This window comes from Camellia sinensis, chromosome 10, assembly GCF_055761805.1.
Source record: "Camellia sinensis isolate YWXY chromosome 10, ASM5576180v1, whole genome shotgun sequence".
Lineage (NCBI taxonomy): Eukaryota > Viridiplantae > Streptophyta > Magnoliopsida > Ericales > Theaceae > Camellia > Camellia sinensis.
Window position 1 is genome coordinate 89097660 of NC_138970.1, and position 22480 is coordinate 89120139.

Here is a 22480-nt window from a genome sequence, read left to right on the forward strand (position 1 = left end):
ACTTATGATGCCATTATATAAACTCCAAGAGTATTGGAGCCCAAGCAACCTCAAGATAGGTGGCAAGTTCGTCTTGACTTGATAGGAGGGTGATATCAGCCCTACTAACTATGTCCTATGATTCAGGTCCTTGGAAAGGTTGCATCAAAGGAGCTACTAGTGTAGGTACGATATCTTGAGAGACGTATCATATGTAAGTGTAAGGTCAATGTCCCTTTCTCTAAGCTAGGTCAAAGGGGGAGCTGCCACTGCAGGAAGACAGCTACACGACCTTGATGATTCCGAGGTCTTAGCCTCCAATCCACAATCCTCTAATGATCCCAAGCGGGAGTGCCTAGGTCTTGCTCCCAACCTAGGCAACTAAGGGGGTGAGTGCATAAGTGAGCCAAAGGCTCATCCTGAGCAACCAAGTAAACATAGATGAGCCAAGAGTCCAACTATGTTGCTACGGAGTTGAGGTGAGTGGGTAGAAAATATATTTCATGAGTTATGAAGGGCCATGGAGAGCTCTAAGTGAGCCAGCTGTATCAAAGTGAGTTGTGGCCCTGTTTTCATAATTGGTGGTGTGCATGCCCCCGCTTAGGCTAGGCATATGATCCCAACTCATCATGGTGCCTCAGGGGTCTGCCACGTGGATGTGTGATGGTGTTGACGTGACGCCCGTAGGGCTCACCACGTGCCAAGCATAATATAGATACCCACATGCCCCTTCTGTACTGATATTCTCATGAGAGTGTCTGTACATGTATGACAAAGATGTCAAAAATACAACTCATGCAATTAATAAATTTTGATTTCTTTTGAATTAAAGGGAGATTTTTTTATTGCCCATAGAGAATTCACATTTTAATTTCATCTGGCACGAATGGGCCGGACGAAAATGTGGGCTTGTTGAGCGATGGCCTCATTCCACGGGATCTCAATTACTTCACATGAGATTTCAGCTTCGTTCTATAGACACTAAATCCCGCCCGTCACTCTTTCCATGCCGCTCCGAGGCGGGTTCATAGTCTTGGTGTTGGAGTAACCCATGATTTGACTCATAAACTGGGCTTAGCTTTCTCCTTTTTTGGTGTTTCTAATGATGACGAGATGGAAGTGTCCTTAAGAGTGTAGGTGCATGCAGTGCTGGAGGAAGTTAGGGCGAGCAGCGCCCTCAGTGTTGAAAAAGAGGATGTTAAGCATAGTGTTGTGGGGAATGCTTGGCAGAGAGCTGCAAGTTGCGCTCTCTTCCCCCAAGTTGAGGGCTGCGAAGTTCTCTATGTCTCATCCAAGTCCCAAATCTTCATTGGGTTTTCCAACAGTGCTGACATCATGGAGATATGGTGGTCCAGATCCCTCTTTGCAAGAGGATGTTGATTCGGATCCTCTCAAAATGTGGGATCAGCACTTGCATTGTCTGGCAGGTGGATCCCTGGAGAGTTAGGTTGCCTTCTTGGCTTGGCAAAAACCAAGTGTAGGATGGTGATACTGTGTGGAGATTTGGAAGCGTTAATGCCTTGTACCATCCCCTTATTTTACCCCGGAATTCTTCTGGCACCTCTATGACCGTATATGGGGATGTTAGATACTGGACCCAAGGGGATTCGAATAGTAGACCTTGGAATTGCCATGGAGGCATGGAGAACATTCTTCGAAAGAACTCACACACGGGGCGGCGGCGGTGAGTAGGAGTGAGCTCGAAGCTCTAAAGTTGGAGTTTGAACCTTTCCAGTTTAGAGCATTGTTGTTCACTGACCAGCAGTGAGTGGAAGTGGAGCTCGAAGCTCTAGAGTTGGAGTTTGAAGCTATATAGTTTGAACCTCTCCAGTTTGGAGCCTTGTTCACTAGCCACCAAACAATGTTATCTCAGTGGTCCTCTCCTTCAGAAGCCATTGTTAGAGAGAATAAGTTGTCAAAGTTGAGAGAAGAATGTTAGCAATTGAATATGAATTTGCTTGAGTTTTTGTTGTGCTATTGTTTTGTATTTGCTTTCTTATAAAGAGATTGCGTCGGGAAGGAGGAGATGAGTTTACTAATTTTGCAGCTTTATGAAGATGTTGAGAATGAGCAATCCATGGAGAGGACAACTCACCAATTGAAGTCGTAGCTATTAGTTTAAAGCGGACCATTAATAGCTGTTGATTTGTAACTGCTCATGGTAGCTTGTAATTGCTTTTGTAGTTGTTAGTAGCTACAACAAAGTGGCTTTTTGGAGAGTTTAAGGTTTCTACATTGATTTGGAAGGATCATTGGAGGATTATGGATTAGAAGCTAAGACCTCGAGAGCATCAAGGTTGTGTAGCTATCTCCCTGCAGTGATAGCTCCCCCTTTGACCTGGCTTAAAGAAAGAGACGTTGACCTTACACTTACATCTAATGCACATATGATACGCCTCTCAAGGTATCATACCTACACTTCCAGCACCTATTATGCAACCTTCCCAAAGACCTGAATCATAGGACATAGCTCATAGGGCATCATAAGTGCAGCCACAATCACACAACAAGAGCAACAAGAATCACATAACATACACTAAGTGTTCAAGGTCTCTCACTGCCACCCATTTCCTCTCTGAGCTTGCCTTGGTCTTCTCCTCTTCCACCTCCGGTGATATCAGGCCATTGCAATGCCCACTATCTTCCCAGAGGTCAACGACCCATTGCCTCTAACCTCTATCACCCACATTATACTCCACTGGGGAAGAGTGGTGCTCACTTCACATGGCACCTAAAAAGAACACCGAAACCAACACATTGACATCCCAAGGTGGCGATAGGAAGACTCTGGTAGAGACCCCAACACAACCCTGACGGCCTTTCGGAGGAACAATCCTCTCAACCGGCCATAGCGGAGCAACTACGTGTATGGATTGAGAGTGTCTCCTCTCTCCAACAGAACCAGCTACTCTTGATGGATGCCCTGCTAGCCTTACAAAGGGCACGTACACTTCCATCATCATCTAGCCCCTTTCTTCATCACAAAATGGCTTTTCGCCATCAGCTCAGAATGGCTCAAAGGCTAACCCCACTCCATAAAACAACTTGCAAAACCAAGCAAAAGGACAAACAGTCGCACCGCTCCCTCCATCAACTCCAAGCAAAATACCTCCACCACAAGTTGGTTTGATCGGTGGAACTCCCACCACAGTGGCTTCAACTTACTCTCCGACTCTTCCGCCAAACTAGACTCCTTCAGCCCAACCATTGACATTACATGTGGTGAAAGAACACATATACATTCTCACATCCCTGCTTCTCTAGAACTGGACCTCCGTCCTCCTTACCTTATTCACATTGCAAGTCTCCCATATCTGGTAGGGTATACTGTACCCAAGTTTGTCTGCTTTAACAGACGAAAGGGGAATGCTAGGGAGCACGTTTCGCGCTTTCTTAATGCTCACTAAGAAGACCGAAACCTCTGCATGAGAGAGTTCTCCAAATCCCTCACAGACCGAGCATTTTCTTAGTATGCCAACCTCGCCGCTGGTTCCATCTCTTCGTAGGAAGACTTGGTGAAGAAGTTTTATATCAAGTTCTTTTATATTGGAGAGAAATAAACTACTCTCCACCTCATGAGAGAGACACAGCGACGAGAAAATATCTTGGTTTATGTCCCCCACTTCAGAGAAAGAGCATTAGACATTCAAGATTCGATGGAAGAACATCAGTTGGTGTCAATGTGTATTGAAGGGATGCTCACAGCTTACAAGACCAGCCCTCTCTGATAGGCTGGCTCACTGGCTTCTTTCGTGGGCAGAATATGATATCATTTGCAAAGCCCCTAAGGCCATCAAGAGCCAAGCTTCAGCTAACCTCCTAGCTCATTTCCCAAATGGAAACATGAGCCACCCTCAAACGAACTTCCAGGTGATGAATTCTAAGCTACTGAAGTGAACACTGAAGGAGAATGGAGCTTGAGCTTCGACGGATCATCTACTTCCAAAGGAAGAGGAGCTGGAATAGTCCTTCTCCAAATAAAACTTAAGTCAATTTGTCATACAAACCAGAGTTTAGATGTTCCAACAACGAGGCAGAGTATGAAGCTCTGATATTGGGGTTTATGGCAGCACTCCATCTAGGGGTAAGTCTCCTATGTATCTAATCTAGTGGTCAAGCAGACCAATGGAGATTACGCTATCAAAGAGCCCCCTTGGCTTCATATAAAACCATCGTCCGAAAGCTGACAGACGAATTCGACACAATAAGGATAGGGCACGCTCCTCACTCCAACAATCGACACCTAGGTGCCCTCGCTACCTTGACTTCTAAGGTAGAATTCTCAGAAGAATTAACCAAGATAGAGTTCCTGAAACGCACCATGCCATGCTCAGTAACAACTATCTTTCCTAAAGAAAAACCCACTTACCGGAGAGCCCTAATGAAGTAGAGCTCCAAGATGATAGAGCTCTCTTTGATAGAGCTAGCTCCAAATACTTTCATCAATTTTTGGCTAAGTTTCCAAAAGAGTAGAGCCAACAAAAGTAGAGCCCATGTAATGGTAGAACCAACTCCAAGGTGGTAAAGCTCTCCTTGGTAGAGTTATCTCCAAACACATTTTTATCAGTTTTATCAATTTTTTTCAGCAAAGTCTCCAATGAAATAGAGCTCTCTAATTTCTTAGCTCTCCAAGATGGCGGAGAACAACGAAGTAAAGTTCTCCTCAGCAGAGTTGGCTCCTAATTTTCTCATCATCAAATTTGACGAAGACCCCAAAGCGGTGAAGCCAACAAGAAGTGGAGCCCATGCAGTGATAACTCCAAATATACTTTTATTAATTTTTGGGCTCACTAATTACCTGGCTCTCCAGAGGAGACCAATGAAGTAGAGCTCTCCTTAGAAGAGTTGGCTCTTAATTCCTAGCTCTCCAACAAAGCAGAGCTCTCAAATTTCTTGGCTCTCCAAGATGGCGGAGGCCAAAGAAGTAGAGCTCTCCTTAGTAAAGCTGGCTCCCAATTTTCTCATCAAAATTTGGTTAAGACTCCAAAACGGTGAAGTAACAAAGTAGTGTTCTCCAATTCCTTGGCTCTCCAAGTAGAGCTCTCCAATTTCATGGCTCTCCAAGATTACCAATGAAGCAGAACTCCAGCTGGCTCCTAATTCTTAGCTCTCCAAAGTGAAGCTCTCCAATCTCTTGGCTCACCAATGTGTATAGTTCTAAATATATTATTATTTTTCGGCTCTCTACATGATGATAGCTCCAAATATATTATCATTTATTTTTAAAGCTCTCCAATTTTGGCTCTCCAAAATATTAGAGGTCGACGAAGAAGAGCTCTCTTTAGTAGAGCTTGGATGACAGCCCACATGTGAGAACTCTCCAATTTCATAGCTCTCTAATATATTATTATTTTTTTTAAGAGCTCTCTAATATTTTATTATTATTTTAGAGTTCTCCAATTTTATAGTTCTACAATATTTTATTATTAATTCTTAGAGCTCTCCAATTTCATAGCTCTCCAATATTTTATTATTAATTCTTAGAGCTCTCCAATTTTATAGCTCTCCCACAAAGTAGAGCTCTAAAGTTGGCCCCAATTTTCCAATAAAACTTGCCAAGTGTCCGAAGTAGCTGGAGTTCACATGGTGACAGCTCTGCAATATTTTCTTATTATTCTTACTCTCCAATTTCACAGCTCTTTAATATTTTTACAACTCTCCAATTTTATAACTCTCCAATATTTTATTATTATTCCTAGAACTCTCTAATTTCACAGCTCTCCAATATTTTATCATTATTCTTAGAGCTCTCCAATTGCATAACTCTCTAATATTTTATTATTATTTTTAAAACTCTCCAATTTCATAACTATCCAATATTTTATTATTAATTCTTAGGGCTCTTCAATTTCACAGCTCTCCCACATAGAGCTCTCCTTTAATAGAGCTGGCTCCCAATTTTCTCATAGAACTTGCCAAGTGTCCAAAGTCAGCAAAAGAGCTGGAATTCACATGGTGATAGCTCTCCAATATTTTACTATTAATCCTTAGAGCTCTCCAATTTTCTAACTCTCTAATATTTTATTACTAGCGGTTGGGCACACACGATGTGTGTGCAAATTAAATAAATAGGAATAAAAGAAAATAATAATGAAATTAATATTATAATGTGTACTTAGTTTAAGTGGTATGAGTCCTCATACTTAAACCCATGGTCATGGGTTCAAGCCTTGCCCATCTCTTTTTATAACTTTTTTTAAAAAAATAAAAAACACTGCCACATGGCATGAGGAGAGTAAAGCAAGCTTCAGGACACCATATTATGTGTTCACTTTATAATAGTACTAGTGGGTGGCACACACGATGTGTGTGCAATTTAAATAAGTAGGAATAAAAAAACAATAATAATGAAATTAATATTATAATGTGTATTTAGCTTAAGTGGTATGAGTCCTCGTAGTTAAACCCATGGCCATGGGTTCAAGTTTTGCCCATCTCTTTGTTTAACTTTTTTTTCAAAAATAAAAAATACTGCCACGTGGCATGAGGAGAGTAAAGCTTCAGGACACCATAAGAGTTATGTGTTCACTTTATAATAGTATAGATAGATAGATTATTCGTAGAGCTCTCCAATTTCATAGCTCTCTAATATTTTATTATTATTTTTAGAACTCTCCAATTTCATAGCTCGCCCACAAAGAGCTCTCCTTAAATAAAGCTGGCTCCCAATTTTTTCATAAAACTTGACAAGTGTCCGAAGTCAGCAAAAGGGCTAGAGTTCACATGGTGATAGCTCTCCAATATTTTACCATTAATCCTTAGAGCTCTTCAATTTCCTAACTCTCTAATATTTTATTATTATTTTGAGAGCTCTCCAATTTCATAGCTCTTTAATATTTTATTATTATTTTTAGAGGTCTCCAATTTCATAACTCTCCAATATTTTATTATTATTCTTAGAGCTCTATAATTTCACAGCTCTCCAATATTTTATTATTAATTTTAGAACCCTCTCTAATCCTTTGGCTCTCTACCAAAATAATATTTCATTATTATAGCACCCTCCAATTCTTCGGCTTTCCAAAATACAACCCTCTAATTTCAGCTATCAAAGTGCCTCATCATAGTTCTTTGGCGCTCTACCAAAATAATATTTTATTATTATAGCACCCTCCAATTCTTTGGCTTTCCAAAATACAACCCTCTAATTTCGGCTATCAAAGTGCCTCATCATAGTTTTGGCTAAGGCTCCCATATAATGGCTCACCAATTTTTAGGCTCTACAACAAAAATCTACATTTTTCAGAGGTTGATTGGAAGCATACATCAACAAAGTTGATCTCCAATTGCACAAGCCACGGCAGACGAACTCCAAGCAGGCAAAACCCGCAACTATGGCTCACCTTCAAAAACACAAAGTTCTCTCCCAACAGCTCACGACTCCCTAGCTGCCCTGCCCAGATCTTGCCTCTTCTCTCCCAAGAATCGACAATAGTAGTACCTCTCCTCCCCTCTATCAGATCAACAAATCAAAGGAACCACAAACCTAGCTCTACCCTTGTTTCGGAACACATACCTTCAATTCAGCAGCCCCGATTTTGCAAAGCTTTACACAGATCGACCATTGCTCGACCCACTTCCCTAACTCGAATCAAAAAAGTTGATCGGCGATACAAAAACACAAAAACAGTTCCAAACTAAACCCAGATCAGATTCAGCTGAAACTGCGTGAGAAAAACCGCAGTTCCTTCTCACTATGCAGCGCCTTTTGCTCTGACAGATCCTACCTGATAGCTTGTCGATGGCAACCTTTTTCCCCTCCCTCACGGTTGTCGGCACCCTTCTTCTTTCCTTTCTCTCTCCAAAAAACTTATAGAGGGAGAGAGTATACAGAACCCAGAACCCAGAACCCAATTTGGAGAGAGAATGAAAAAACCCAGAACCCAACTTAGAGTGAAAGACTATAGAAAACCCATAATCAAATTGGGAGAGAGAAGTATAAAAAATCCAGAACTGCTAAACAGCTTTCTTAGTGGTACATTTATCCAAGAAACCAAGATGCGGATAACCAAGTCAACAAAACACCCCTTTGTACAATGGATAAAAGGAGAAGACGGAAGAAGTGACCGGAATACACAAAGCTCTAGTCAAATTCAAAATATACAGAATACATATTTCTGTAAAAAGGTGAGCTCCCTATTCGAGCTGGTTCAAACTATACCCAGAATATATACAAACTCTTATGAATTCAAACAGAGTATATAGCTGCAAAAATGCAATGTTCAAGCGGAACGACGAGCTCCCACAAAATATATATATATATATATATATTAATAATAACAATAATAATATATACACATATTGAGGTTGTACCTTCCAAGGTAGAATCCTTAAATCAATCAAAAACTCCCCATGCTCGGTGGAAACATTAAAAATAGACGTGACCATTCATGGCTTATGACTGCAGAAACCTTAAACTCTCTAAAAAGTCACTTTGTTGCAGCTACTGACAGCTACAAAAGCTATCACAAGCTACCATGAGCAGCTTCAAATTAGTGCAGAAACCTTAAACTCTTCAAAAAGCCACTTTGTTGCAGCTACTAACAACTATAAAAGATATCACAAGCTACCATGAGCAGCTCCAAATCAATAGCTATTAATGGTCCACTCTAAACCAATAGCTACGACTTCAATTGGTGAGTGGTCCTCTCCATGGATCGCTCATTCCCAATGTCTAGTGAGTTGTCCTCTCCATGGATCACTAATTCCCAATGTCTTCATAAAGCTGCAAAATTAGTAAACTAACGTCAACCTTCCTGATGCAATCTCTCTATAAGAGAGCAAATACAAAACAACAGCACAACAAAAACTCAAACAAATTCATATTCAATTGCTAGGTTATAGCGATCCCGGTTGTCCCTTTACTGTTCTGTTGTATTTCGGACTCGGTTCCGTGATGTTGGTAGTGGTATCTATCTTGTTGTCGTCCTTTAATTCCACTTGATTGAGTTTTATGATGTTTTGAGCAAGGTTGTTACAGATTGGTTAGGCCTTGGTGTCAATTCCTTGTTGTCCAGTTTTTAGGCGATCCGCTTGAGCGGGTCTTCTTGCGCTCGAGCGAGGATTGCACACTTCAGGTATTTTCATGTTCTTGCAAAACTTCTGCAGATGTGATTTTTACGCTCGAGCGGGTTTGTTTACGCTCGAGCGGTGGCGCTCGAGCGGGTCTGTTGGCGCTCGAGCGGGTAGTACCTTCTGGGTATAAGTTCTGGGAGATGAAAATCTACGCTCGAGCGGACTGGTTTGCGCGCTCGAGCGGAAGTGCTTTATTCTTGTGTCTTGGCGCTCGAGCGGGCCTTATTGCGCTCGAGCGTGTCCAAATTTTGTTCTTGGCGCTCGAGCGTTGTGTTCTCCGCTCGAGCAGGTCATACGTATATGAGTTATTCGCTGGGTGATTTTAAATCACTTTTTACTTTCCCTTCTCTCTCCTACTTTTTCTAAAAGCCATTTTGAGAGCTCCTCTCTCTAAAATCTTGCCTTTTCTCTAGATTTTGATCTAGTTAGGGTGAGTTCCTCACCTTCAGCCTTTGTAAAAGTTGTGTTGATCGTCGAGGGCGTCATTTTGATCCGAGAATCTTGGTCTTTGGAACACTTTGGTTTTGGGTCTCTTCTCCATCCGAGCTCTAACTTCAAGGTAGGGATAACCTACTCCTCACTATGGGCTTTGTCTTTAAATTTTAGTATTTTGAGATGTTGGGGTTAGTTTAGTAATTTTGTGAAAAGTTTGGGGCTTTTGTGCAAATTTACAAAAGTTAGGATTTTAGCCATATAAAACCTAGATGCATGTTTGGCATGGAAAAGTGAAATTAATGTTGAAACATTAATGAAAATGGAACCTAAGGGTTATAATGTTAATTATGGAAAATGCCCTAATTACATTGATTGATTAATTTGTATAATTAATTGTTGGAAATGAGGGATTGACTTGAAAATGTGGAAATTTGGAAAGGAAATGTGGAAATTTGGAAAGGGAAGGGGTTAAAGGGTGTAGTTGGATCATTTATCACTCACCTAGTTGAAATGTTGATTATACATCCATTGTTGCATTTATTTTCTGTATAGAAATAACTGCTTTGGGCTGTCAGTGGAGGATAGTCTTGATTGTTATAGACAATGCATGATGATTAGGCAAACTGGAACTAATCACTGATATGTGTCATTGAGTATGACGGTTGAAAGAATACATTAAATTTATGTATTGTGTGATGATGTGTATAATTATTGTTTATATGCATTGTGTTGTGTTGGAGGAGATAGGGGATGTACTCCACGGTTTAGGGGAAGATAGGAGATGGACCTCTAAACCGGATGTTGTTGGGAGGAGATAGGGGATGGACTCCATAGATAGAGCTCATATGTTTATCTATTAATGTGTTGACAGAGCTCATATGCTTGTCATTGGAAGTGTGATAGTGCTCATATGCATATCTGTGGAAGTGATGATATAGCTTGTATGCTTACCTGTTGGTGTGTGATATAGCTAGTATGCTTATCTATTATGAAATGGGAAAGTGCTTAATATGAGTTGTTGTCTCATATGAGTTGTTTGGCCAGGTTCTGAGCCATGGTTATAAATTGAGAATCTGAAAGGAATTGGAAAATGAATTGTAATATGGACTTGTAAGTCATGAAACTGTAAAGTGTGATAAGGAAAAGTGTCAGCGTTGGCCATCTATCAACTGCTAATCTTTTAGTCATTGTTCATATTTGGTTTAGTATATTTCTACTGGGCCGTGGCTCACCCTATATGGGAATATCATTTTCAGGTACAGGTAGCATGCCACCTCCAAGGACGTAGCTTGGGAGGCTAGAGGCAGGCGGGCTTTTGTTGTTTTATTTCTTTGATGTATTACATGTATATTCAAGCCAAGGGCTTAAAGTGTAAATGAGTTAGCACTCTTTTGTTGTAACCAAGTGTTAACTTGGAAAGCTGTAAGCCTTTAGGGCATTTGCTTTTGTTGTTAACATGTAATACTTTTGATAATGAAACTCTGATGAATAGAAGAAAGTGGAGCTTTTATATATCAATGCATGTCTCTATTGATGGGTTTAGCGTTATTTTTGAGGGCGTTACACTAACACTCTCCTATCAGCTTCAACGACCCATTCTCCCTAAAAATGGCTTCCGGAGGAGAGGACCACCGAGATAACATCGTTTGGCGGCTAGTGAACAATAAGGCTCCAAACTAGAGAGGTTCAAACTACATAGCTTTGAACTCCAACTCTAGAGCTTCAAGCTCCACTCCCACTCACCACCAGCCAGTGAACAAGGCGGCTCCAAACTGCAGAGGTTCATACTACATAGTTTCGAACTCCAACTCTAGAGCTTCGAGCTCCACTCCCACTCACTACCGTCGCCTGGTGTGTGAGTTCTTTCGAAGAATGCTCTCCATGCCTCCATGGCAATTCCAAGGTTTGCTATTCGAATCCCCTTGGATCTAGTACCCAACCTCCCCATATACGGTCGTAGAGGTGCTGAAAGAATTCCGAAATAAAATAAGGAGATGCTACAAGGCATTAATGCTTCCAGATCTCTACACAATATCACCATCCTACACATGGTTCTTGCTAAACCAAGAAGGCAACCTCACTCTCCAATGATCCACCTACCAGGCAATGCAAATGTTGACCCCACATTTCGAGAGGATTCGAATCAACATCCTCTCGCAAAGACCGACAGAGAAGGATCTAGACCACTACATCTCCATCATATCAGCACCGTTGGAAACCCAAATGAAGATTTGGGACTTAGATGGGACATAGAGAACTTCGCAGACCTCAACTTGGGGGAAAAGAGCGCTCCCTGTAGTACTCCGCCAAGCATTCCCCACAACACTCCGCTCAACATCCTCTTCTTCAACACTGAGGGTGTCGTTCGCCCTAATGTCCTCCAGCACTACATGCACCTACACTCTTATGGAAGCTTCCATCTCGTCATCATTACAAACACAAAAAAAGGAGAAAGCGAAGTCTGGTTTATGAGTCAAATCATGGGCTACTCCAACACCAAGACATGAACCTGCCTCCCAACGGCATGGAAAGAGTGAAGGGCGGGATTTGGTGCCTATAGAATGAAACTGAAATCTTATGTGAAATAGTAGAGATCCTGTGGAATGAGGTCATCGCCCAACAAGCCCACATTTTCTTCCGGCCCGTTCATGCTAGATGAAATTAAAATGTGAATTCTCTATGGGTAATAAAAATAAAAATAAAAATCTTCGTTTTATTCAAAAGAAATCAAATTTTATTAATTGCATGAGTTATATTTTCGACATCTTTATCATACATGCACAGACACTCTTATGAGAATATCTGTACAGGGGGCATAAATGTGGGCATCTATATTATGCTTGGCATGTGGCAAGCCCTACGATCGTCACTTCATCACCATCACACATCCACGTGGCAGCCCCCTAAGGCACCACGATGAGTTGGGGTCATATGCCTAGCCGAGGCGAGAGCATGCACACCACCAAATATAAAACAAGGCCACAACTCACTTTGATAGAGCTAGCTCACCTAGAGCTCTTCATGGCCCTTTTCCCAGACCCATAGCAACATAGCTGGACTCTTGACTCACCTATGTTTACCTAGCTGCTCAAGATAAGCCCTTGACTCACCCATGCACTCACCCCCTTGGCTGCCTAGGTTAGGAGCAGGACTTATGCACTCCCACTTGGGATCATTGGAGGATTGTGGATTGGAGGCTAAGACCTCGGGATCGTCAAGGTCGTGTAGTTGTCTCCCTACAGTGATAGCTCCCCTTTTAACCTGGCTAAGAGAAAGGGACTTTGACCTTATACTTACATCTGATGCACATATGATACGCCTCTCAAGATATCACACCTACACATGCAGCTCCTGTGATGCAACCTTCCCAGGGACCTGAATCATAAGACACAGCTAGTAGGGCATCATAAATGCAGCCACAATCACACAACAAAAGCAACAAGAATCCCATAACATACACTAAGTGTTCAAGGTCTCTCACTGCCACCCCTTTCCTCTCGAAGCTTGCCTTGGTCTTCTCCTCTTCCACCTCCGTGATCTTAGGCCATTAAAGTGCCCACCATCTTCCCAGAGGTCAACGACCAATCGCATCTAACCTCTATCACCCATAATAGTTGAGGGGGTCAATCCGTACGGGTTCATAGATGAGGGGGTAAAATGATATTCAATAATAGTTAAGGGAGGGTTTTGGTGTAATTAATCCTATACAGATAACAAATGAACCTACCTTAAGTTATTTTGTTCAAGCTCTTATACAATGTAACAATATAGCATTAGAACTATTCTCTTTTTATTTTTCTTTTTTGTATGCAATTCCAAACAATATCCAAAACTTCACTAAATTTTTGTTCAAATTGTATGAGTCTCACAATACAAACATCTAATGACTCAACTCTCTCAGCCCCACAAATAAATTTTGTAGGTCTACAACAGATGATTGCCTATAATTTCCATAAAAGTTGTCTCAAAAAAAGTGAACCAAAGTGGATAGTATAACCACCCAAGTAGTTGGGATAAAGCTTTGTTGAGTCAACTTGAGTTTGGGGTTTTTTTTTCTTTTTCTTTTTCTTTTTTTCCCTGCAAAACCTAGAAGTATAATCCTGTGATTTGAGTTCTCTTTACAATATCATATGCAGCATAAAACTAGAACCTAATAATCATAAAACTTAACTAATGAGCATATCGCAGTCTAACAGGGTTTGTGAAACATGAATCCGGCTCCTATGAAAGTATGCTACTCCATGATTCTCAAAATCCATATAATAATCATAACATGAGATTTTGAAGGTAAAAGTGTTATAGGGAGAAAAATCATGTATAACATAAACATATAAAGGGTAGCGTATTAGAAGATACATGGAGATGAGGAAATACAGATGTAAAGGGTCCAAGAATAAAGGATAAAATATAATTTTTTGTATTAAAAAATAGGAGGTCAGGGGTTCGAGACTCCTCTCCCCCAAGCTACAGCCTCCTATATACCAAAAAAATGTTTACAAAATAAAGGACATGATGATATGAAGGAAAAATAACTCACCATTGCAGCCACCCATATGCAGCACTTGAAGCTTAAAAGCCAATGATTTGGCATTGTTGTCTTCAATTTGCCGAGTAGGAAAGCGGTTTAAATTAGGAAGGCCAGATGTCAGAGCCAGAATAGAGTTTTGTCCAAAAGAAGTATCACAGACAACAAGTGAATGCAGCTTTATACATCTGAGTACAAGAATTGAGATGCCAGCATCTGTCACTGAAGTACACCCTCTAAGGTTCAGGTAACATAAGGAAGCACATAATTCTGAGATATTTTTTAGCTCATAATCTGCCGAGAGAGAGAGAGAGAGAGGTTACTATGTTGAAGCAACACAATAGAAACCTATGCAGAAATTATTAACAAAAACTTTGCACTAATATTTAGAAAAAAAGGGGTATATTCACTTCACCCCTTGCATTTGTCCCAAAAACATATGCATCCCCTCAACTTTAGACTTACACCCCATGAACTCCAGACTACAGTGAAAACATGGCTGGCGTCTAAGCATGGACACTTCTATGGAAAAGGCATCAACACTCTGTTGACACTCCTAAAAGTGTGTTTGACACTTCTTCAATATGTCATAATTAAAATTAAGGCCAAGTTTGGCATACTTCAAATAAACCATCTTTTTATCTTTTTTTCATCACATCACCTCTCTACTTTTCTGCACATCTTTTCGTAAAAAGACAAAAAGTACACTTATTTAGGTCATCCCAAACAACACCTAAAATTCATAATATCAAACACTTTATAGACACTTCAGCAACATTTCTTGAACCCTTCCGAACACAAGCTATATGATGAATCTCTTCATAATAACATTGTGTTGCATTCTTCATAATGCAATTTGTGCAGTCTAAATATGTTTTGAAACATTTATAAAACGAATATATCACATGTATTTCAATGTCTACAATTATTTTTGCATTCTTTACAATGCAATTGTTATGTGAATGATTAAATTATTAAGCATACGGTTTTTAATTTTAATTAGTGTTATATTACTTTTTTTATTACCTTTAAATAAACTATTCATATATTTGGCATATAATAAATTTATAAAAATATAATTTTTTAACGTGCCACATGTGTATCGTGTCCTACGTTTTTTGAAAATTGTTGTGTCACCATGTTGCATGTCCATGTTTGTGCTACTTAGGCTAGTGTTAACAGAAAATTGGAAAAGACAACTCGAATCATAAAAGAAATGCAAAAGGAACATGGGTATAATGTGCAGGAAAGCATGTACAGAAAATTGACTTTTTCCCACCCCAACATTTGAAGTATAACACCTCAGCCAATTCAATTCCAAACCAACAAACATAAGTTGCTAATGATTCTCACTATTAATTTGCATAGAAATCATAAAAGAAATGGCAGGCTACAAATTTCACACCAAACATAGAATCCTAAGAATATTTGCCACCAAGCTATGAAGCATTGACCCTTCAAAATAAGTGTCATAACCATGTCGGACATGGGGACACGTATGGTTAATTTTTTTTTAGGGGGCACGCCAAGTAGTTCCCCCCACCCCTATGAAGCACGGGTACTCCAAAAATAGTGCCGTACGAGTACCGGGTACTTACCGGGTGCGGGTACACGTACCGGTACTACTGCACGGGTACAGGGTACGGCAAAAGGGGGTCCGGTTCGTTTGGTTTATTCGAGTACGGCATGGGTACGCCATGGGTACACGTACCGGGTACGGCAAAAGAGGTCCGGTATGTTTGGTTCATTCGGGTACGGCATGGGTACACCATGGGTACGCCGGGGCCTTTTTTTTTTTTTTGGGTGCCCTTGCAGATCAGCAATTTTGATGTTTCTCTGCTGTCCTGTCTATTTGTATGAATTGTATAAGCATATCAGCAAATGATTTTGATGTTTTTCAAAAGCAATTTGAACAAAAAAAATAACAAGGCCTATAAAGGACAGTTCTGTGTATGACTATGCATTATGCTTTTGCTTCAGATCTTCCTAGAATTTCTTATAAAATCTTTAATCATAACAAACTTTTAAAGTTTATGCACAAAACATTAAAAATTGATACGGTATTAGTTGATTAGTAGTGGTTGGGAATGATGCAATTTTATGTATTATGCAAATTACAATTGACAACCTGCCTCAATTGAGAATTTTTTTTCCTTTACTGTTGGCAATTAACTTTAAATTTTTCTTTGGTCTCCCGTTATTTCTTTGGTCTCACCCTATAAAAATAGCAAATTGATGAGCAAAAAAAGATTTTAAAAATAAATTATGATCACAAATTCACAGTGCATAACATGTCAAAGTGAGAGATTTCACAAATATTATTTTTAACGCTTAATGGTTTTAAATTATAGGAAAATGAGTAGTTCTCTTTTTAGTTTTGATATTTAATTTTAATTTGTAGGTTGGATCCTTTAACCATAATTATATAAAAAATATATATATATCGGCGTACCGCAGTCGTACCCGTATCATACTTTTTTTTGAGTTTTGCCAAATCGGCGTACCGGCACTCGTACCCGCACCCGCACCCGTGCTTCCTTGCCCCACCCACCCTCTTTCTGTAGTGCTTTTGATGGATTTGAATACTTAATAGTTTATCCATAAAAAAGATATAGACGATTAGTGTTAATTTAAAAGTGATTTTTTATTGTTTTTAATATTGAACTAGTATTAGTTTTTGTTAAATTTGATTGTTTGTGGATATAATATTAATCTACATAGCAAAAAAATATTGTATTGTCATATCCCCACCGTGTCCGTGTCCACATTTCTTTGAAATCACCGTGTCCCATGTCCAAATCCGTGTCCGTGCTTCTTAGCCACCAAGTATACTACCCACCATTCCATGGTCTCCACCCCACACTTATGCTAACTACTATCTAAGCAATAATTTGATCTTTACATGCAAAGGAAAGCTAGTACCCAATGTGGAGAGAGAGAGAGAGAGAGAGAGAGAGAGAGAGAGTAAATATCATACCACTCACATCCACTCGACCTTCCAATGTGAGTTTTGTAATATTTGATAGCAATGATTTGGACATATATAACTGTGAAGCACCCGAAGGATAAGCATCAATTTCTAAAGATACTGTTGAACCTCGCGATGTTAATGCTGGACTTGAAGATACAACTGAGACTTGTGATGGTATAACTGGACTGACATCCACCGTTAAGTCAACTTCACTAAGGAGGGGACATTTTTGCACCAGTTGACACAACTTCATCATCCTGAAGTTCAAAGAGTGGGCTGCCTTCAATACTCTCAAGCATGGAAATGACTTGCAGAAGCACTCAATAGCAGCTTCAAGGTATAGCCCTGGACAGTTGGAAATATCCACTTCCTCTACTACTTCAAAAGACAATGTTGGCAGTAAAGCCCATGCATTCTGCCATTGATTCTTATCAAGCCGTTCAAGGTTTATCGAAAACTGTTTAATAACCTTGCTCGGCATGGGGTCAGTACTGTGTGAACAAAGAAGCATTGACACGAGTAGAATTGCGAACTTCATTTGTGGGCAACCTGAAAGGTCCACTTTCTGCACTGAAGAGGAAAATTTATGTCATACAGGTCTATGATCAGTGAATCAGTTACATGGAAGTCCAGCAATCAACTGTAATTTAGGCAGGAAGATGTTGCCACAGAATCTAATGTATTTCTACGACTAAAATACATACATATATATATAATAAATAAATAAATAAGAAAGAAAGAAGAAGAAGAAAAAAAAGTAAAAGAAGAAGATGCTAATAAAATCATAGATTTTTTCAAATTTTTTTATCAAACTCAGAGCCATGAGTTTCGGGATGTAGGTGAGCAGAACATACAAAAATTGGGAAGAGAATAGCTTCAAATAAAAGAAATAAGCATACATAGTAGACCAATATGAAAAGTTGTTCCTATGACTATGGAGTGCTGCAAAGAGCAGATTGTGTACAAATCTCGTGTTCAGCTTTATTGCACAAAATGGCTGCTTCAAACTCCAAGCCATACTAATACTCAACTCAACTAAGCCTTGTCCCAACTATTTGGACTCGTCTACAAGAATCTTCCATTCCGCTTGATCAAGGGGCCATGATTTCAATTAAACCACAAACTAAGATGTATTTCTTTATTATCTCAATCCATGTTAATTTTGGTCTCCCTCATCTCCTAGCATTACCCCCAATATGGATAGTGTCATTCTTCCTAATTGATGCACTAATTGGTCTTCATTATATGTGATCAAACCATCTTAAATTTTTCCCTTATTTTATCTTCAACAGGTGCTATCTCTACCATATCCAGAATTTGTTCAGTCCTATTCTCATCTTTCTTAGTTTTCCACACATCCACCTCAATATTCTTATCTCAGCTATGCTTAATCTTTTGAACTTTTGTTTTTTTATTGATTGTTCAACATTTCTCTACTATAAAGCACGGTTGATCTTGTAGTCGCCTTGTAGAACTTTTCTTTTAATAGCATGGGCATATGTCAATCATACAAGACATCATCACTTATCTCTCCACAAGACATCTACACTTTGTCTACCCATCTCAATCCTATGAGTAACATCATCACTTACCTCTCCCTCTTTATGTACTATGAAGCACGGCTATGGATATGGGAAATGGATATGGTGACATAGAAAAACCTTAGAAGAACAAGATATGTGTACAGCCAAAAACATTTGTAGGCTCAGGTGGGAGGCACCGATTTTGGGAGACATGAGTTGGTTTATGAGTTGGAGACGCCAAAAAGTTATCTTGAAAACATCTCAGGACGCCCTAATTATAAATAGGGGCCTAGGGTGAAGACCAAAACATGCTTGGAGTACTTCAGTATTAAATAGTTGACCACCAACTCATCTAAAAGCTTAAGCTATTAGAGAGAGGGACAACATTATTATTTATATCAAATTATATTCTCAACATATTCCCTCAAGCGTGGCCGGGCTTTTCTTCATAGGTGGGCCAAATGCGTGCAAGTATTTTAATTATTGAGTTGGCGTAAAATTCAAACACAAGATTTATTGTCTACTCTAATACCATATTGAATTGTTGACCAAGAACTCATCTAAAAACTTAAGCTATTAGAGAGAGGGACAACATTATTAATATATTAAATTATATTCTCAACATTCAGAGTACATAGTGTTGAATATCATTCATTCTCCACGTGTTCTACATCATTGTTTGTAAAAATTTATGTATTATTGATTGATGTTTATTGATGTGTATATTACAATTACAAGGATTCCTATTATATAGGAGTGTGTTTGGGAGTAGGTGGAGAGTAGGTGAAGTGGAGGTGGTAGTGGTGTAGTGGGTTAGGTTTAGTGGAGTAGGTGAGGTGGTAGTGGTGGTAGGTTTAGTGGAGTAGGTGGAGAGTAGGTTTATGGTAAATTCTAACAGCCCCCCGCAAACTCAAGGAGGATAGAAACTAACCAACTTGAGTTTGAAGAGAGGAACAAAACAAGAAAATACACGAATACATAAAAGAAAAGAGGATAGGAGACACTGTATGGTCGTATCAGACCATTGGTGAAGACACTGTATGGTGGTGTCATAACGTTGTAGAGGACACTGTATGGGGGTGTCATAACGTTGTAGAGGACACTGTATGGTGGTGTCATAACGGTGTAGAGGACACTGGATGGCGGTGTCAGACCGATGTAGAAGACAGTTTATGGGGTCATGTCGGACCGTTGTAGCAGACAATGTTGTGACAGTTTACGGAGTCTTGCTGGACCCTTGTAGAAACTAACCGGAATCAATGTCGGGACAGTTTACAGAGTCTTGTCGGACCCATGAAGGAGCTAACCGGAATCAATGTCGGGACAGTTTACTGAGTCTTGTCGGACCCATGAAGGAGCTAACCGGAATCAATGTCGGGACAGTTTACAGAGTCTTGTCGGACCCTTAAAAAATACATTGTATGATGGTGTATATAGGCTGTCCAAATATATATATATATGGATATATATAGTGAGCCCTCAAAAGTCGCGCCCTCAAAAGGCGCGCCCGATCTTTCAAAAGGCGTGCCATCAAAAGGCGTGTCCAATCCATAAAAAGGCGTGCCATCAAAAGGCGTGCCCAATCCATAAAAAGACGTGCCATCAAAAGGCGCGCCAGACACGCGGCGATGCACGTGATCGACAGTGCGCGTGTCGGCCTCTTCGTCATGTGCTATATAAATGAAGGCGGAGGCTGAGAGAACATGTGGAGATCAAACCAGTCTGAAACCTCTGAAAAACGCTTCGTGGGCTGAGAGAGATACACTGGTAACACTCTGTAAACACTCTGTAACCAACCCATCTCTGAAACACTCAGCAACCATAACATGGCCTCTTCTTCCCGTCCAGCTACCCAGAACATGGCCTCCTCTTCCCGTGGTCTGCTTACGCTCTTTCCAGAACTGAACGAGTCCACAAGAGAAATAACTGGTGTAGTGGCCAGTGAACCCCAACCAAACACTTCTGGGTTTGCTCCTTTGAACTTTCCGATGCGGTCGGTGGAGCAAAAAATGGCGGTGCAAACTGATATTGAGGCCAATCAGTATACTCTGAAGTCATGTGTGGAAACCATGACTGCGGTCACAAACTTGTCGCACCGGCTGCAGAGCAGGACAAATGAGGTGCAACAGTTAAACTCCCAGCTGGCTCTGCTCCAACGCATGTATAAGGATGCACGAGCAGAGATAAGTGTGCTAAAGGCAAAAAACAAGGAGCTGAAGCGGAAGGCCACCGTGATGTTCCGATTTGGTGGTCCGCCATATGCTGCAGTGGAGGAGTATGGGGGAGTGAACGTGCTCGGCAGCGTGGAAAACACGGAGGCAGCACCGTCAAGGGCCGCGCAGGACGGAGGCAAGAAGAAGAGACCGGCGGCAGAGTAAACCTTTGTTGGGGTGATGGTGGTCAGTGCTGTGTGTTTTGGGTTTTTTTTTTTTTTTTTTTTTTTTGGTGTGTAAGTGTGATCGGGGTTGATCCCTGAGATGAATAAAAGGACAAGGTTGTGGAATGTAAATCTATATGGTATGAATGGAATTTTGAAAAAGAATAAGAAAAAAAATGTGAAAGAAAAATAAGAAAAAAATTGAAATCAAAACGAAAGAGTGGGTCTGGACGGATTGGTGAACAAACAGCAATGGTGTTGGGAAATGGTTTTTATTTTTTATTTTTGTTGTTTTGTTTTTTTGTTTTTTTGTTTTTTTTTTTTTTTTTTTTTTTTTACAGATAAAAGATATAAAGAGGGGTTAAACTAAAAATAAAAGAAAATGGTGGATTGTATTTAGTTGTGGTGGATTCTAGAAGTATCATGGATTTAGTACTCAACACCATTGAAGACATATCGTGGATTTCGTCGGTACATGGAGCATATCAACTAGCTCAAGAGTTCAACACTGTGGATTCGATTAGAGTTGATCTGTAAGTTGTATTTTGTTCTTTGTGATAGTGGATTGATTGGCTATACAAGGTCCCGTGGTTTTTCCCATTTGGGTTTTCCGCGTTAAAAATCGAGAGTATCATTTTGGGTGATTGATTTACTTTTTGTGCTTGCAATATTGATTGTGTGATTAAATTAATCAACCAAACAATACGAAAGCAAATCCAAATCAACGAATTAATATTTCTTTCACAATTGACGAAAGGAACAAAAATTCCATTTGTTCCATCAAAACAGTTGAAACATTTTCGTTTCCCAGGTAACTAAATTGAATGTGATAGTTGTTTTCTCCCAATTAAATCAACCCTTGAGAAGAATGTCAAAAAGGTAAGAAAAAGAAAAACATCCAAGGTCACACAAATTGAAGTGCAGAAGACAAAAGGAGAATCATAAGGGGAAAACCTTGGTATATTGTGTCAATCTGATCTTGAGGTGGTGTGAGCCAATGTCTCCCAAGACATTCATCATGCTAGTAGATGAATGTGCTGTTAGATTAAGGATAGCTTCAATGCTCTGGTTAGCAAATTTCGAAAAGTAGCAGCATCTTCTTTTCCCTGAAACATGGACCAATTTTTATTGATAAAGTAGAATGATTTAAGAGCGAATGCACATAAATATATCATTTCAGTGCTTTAGATAATTCATTCAGAAAGTTTAGCATACCTGCAGCAAACCACAATGGTAAGAGGCTAATGCGGATCTGCTCAACACAAACAACAAGTACATGGGGAAAAAACAATAATTTATTGTACAATTACACCAGTATAAATGCAATGAATAATATACATGTAAAGTGAGGATTACATATTCAAAAAATTCATATAAGTATAAACATTAAATACATTCCCCGAGTTCAAGAATATTAAATAGAATAAACTAGTTTTCAAACCGTGCTATGCACAGGTAGTGTATGAAATTTTATTTTATATAAATATTTTTTAACATATCATATTATTTTGTGCAAATCACTTAAAAATTTGATGATAAAGTTAAATAATTGAGTTTTAAAATATTGTACAATAATATAATTGATTCCAACTCAT

The 22480-nt window shown here is 39.7% G+C and overlaps 1 protein-coding gene across 9 annotated transcripts in view; it reads right to left on the bottom strand.

Moving 5' to 3' along the window:
• LOC114281080 (ubiquitin-protein ligase) overlaps positions 1-22480 on the bottom strand; it is a 68201-nt gene that overhangs the window by 15447 nt on the left and 30274 nt on the right. For 8 of the 9 annotated variants that reach the window (XR_014342296.1, XR_014342297.1, XR_014342298.1 and 5 more), the window contains 4 exons: positions 22101-22137; positions 21840-21991; positions 16992-17550; positions 14027-14308 (listed from right to left, as the gene is read on the bottom strand). Coding sequence is in view for 6 of the 9 variants with exons in the window: in XM_082891775.1 (XP_082747901.1) it covers positions 14027-14308; positions 16992-17550; positions 21840-21991; positions 22101-22137 (1030 nt within the window). In the remaining 3 variants the exon portion in view is untranslated. The remainder of the gene's footprint in view (positions 1-14026; positions 14309-16991; positions 17551-21839; positions 21992-22100; positions 22138-22480) is intronic. The other variant, XM_082891773.1, reaches the window with a different exon arrangement.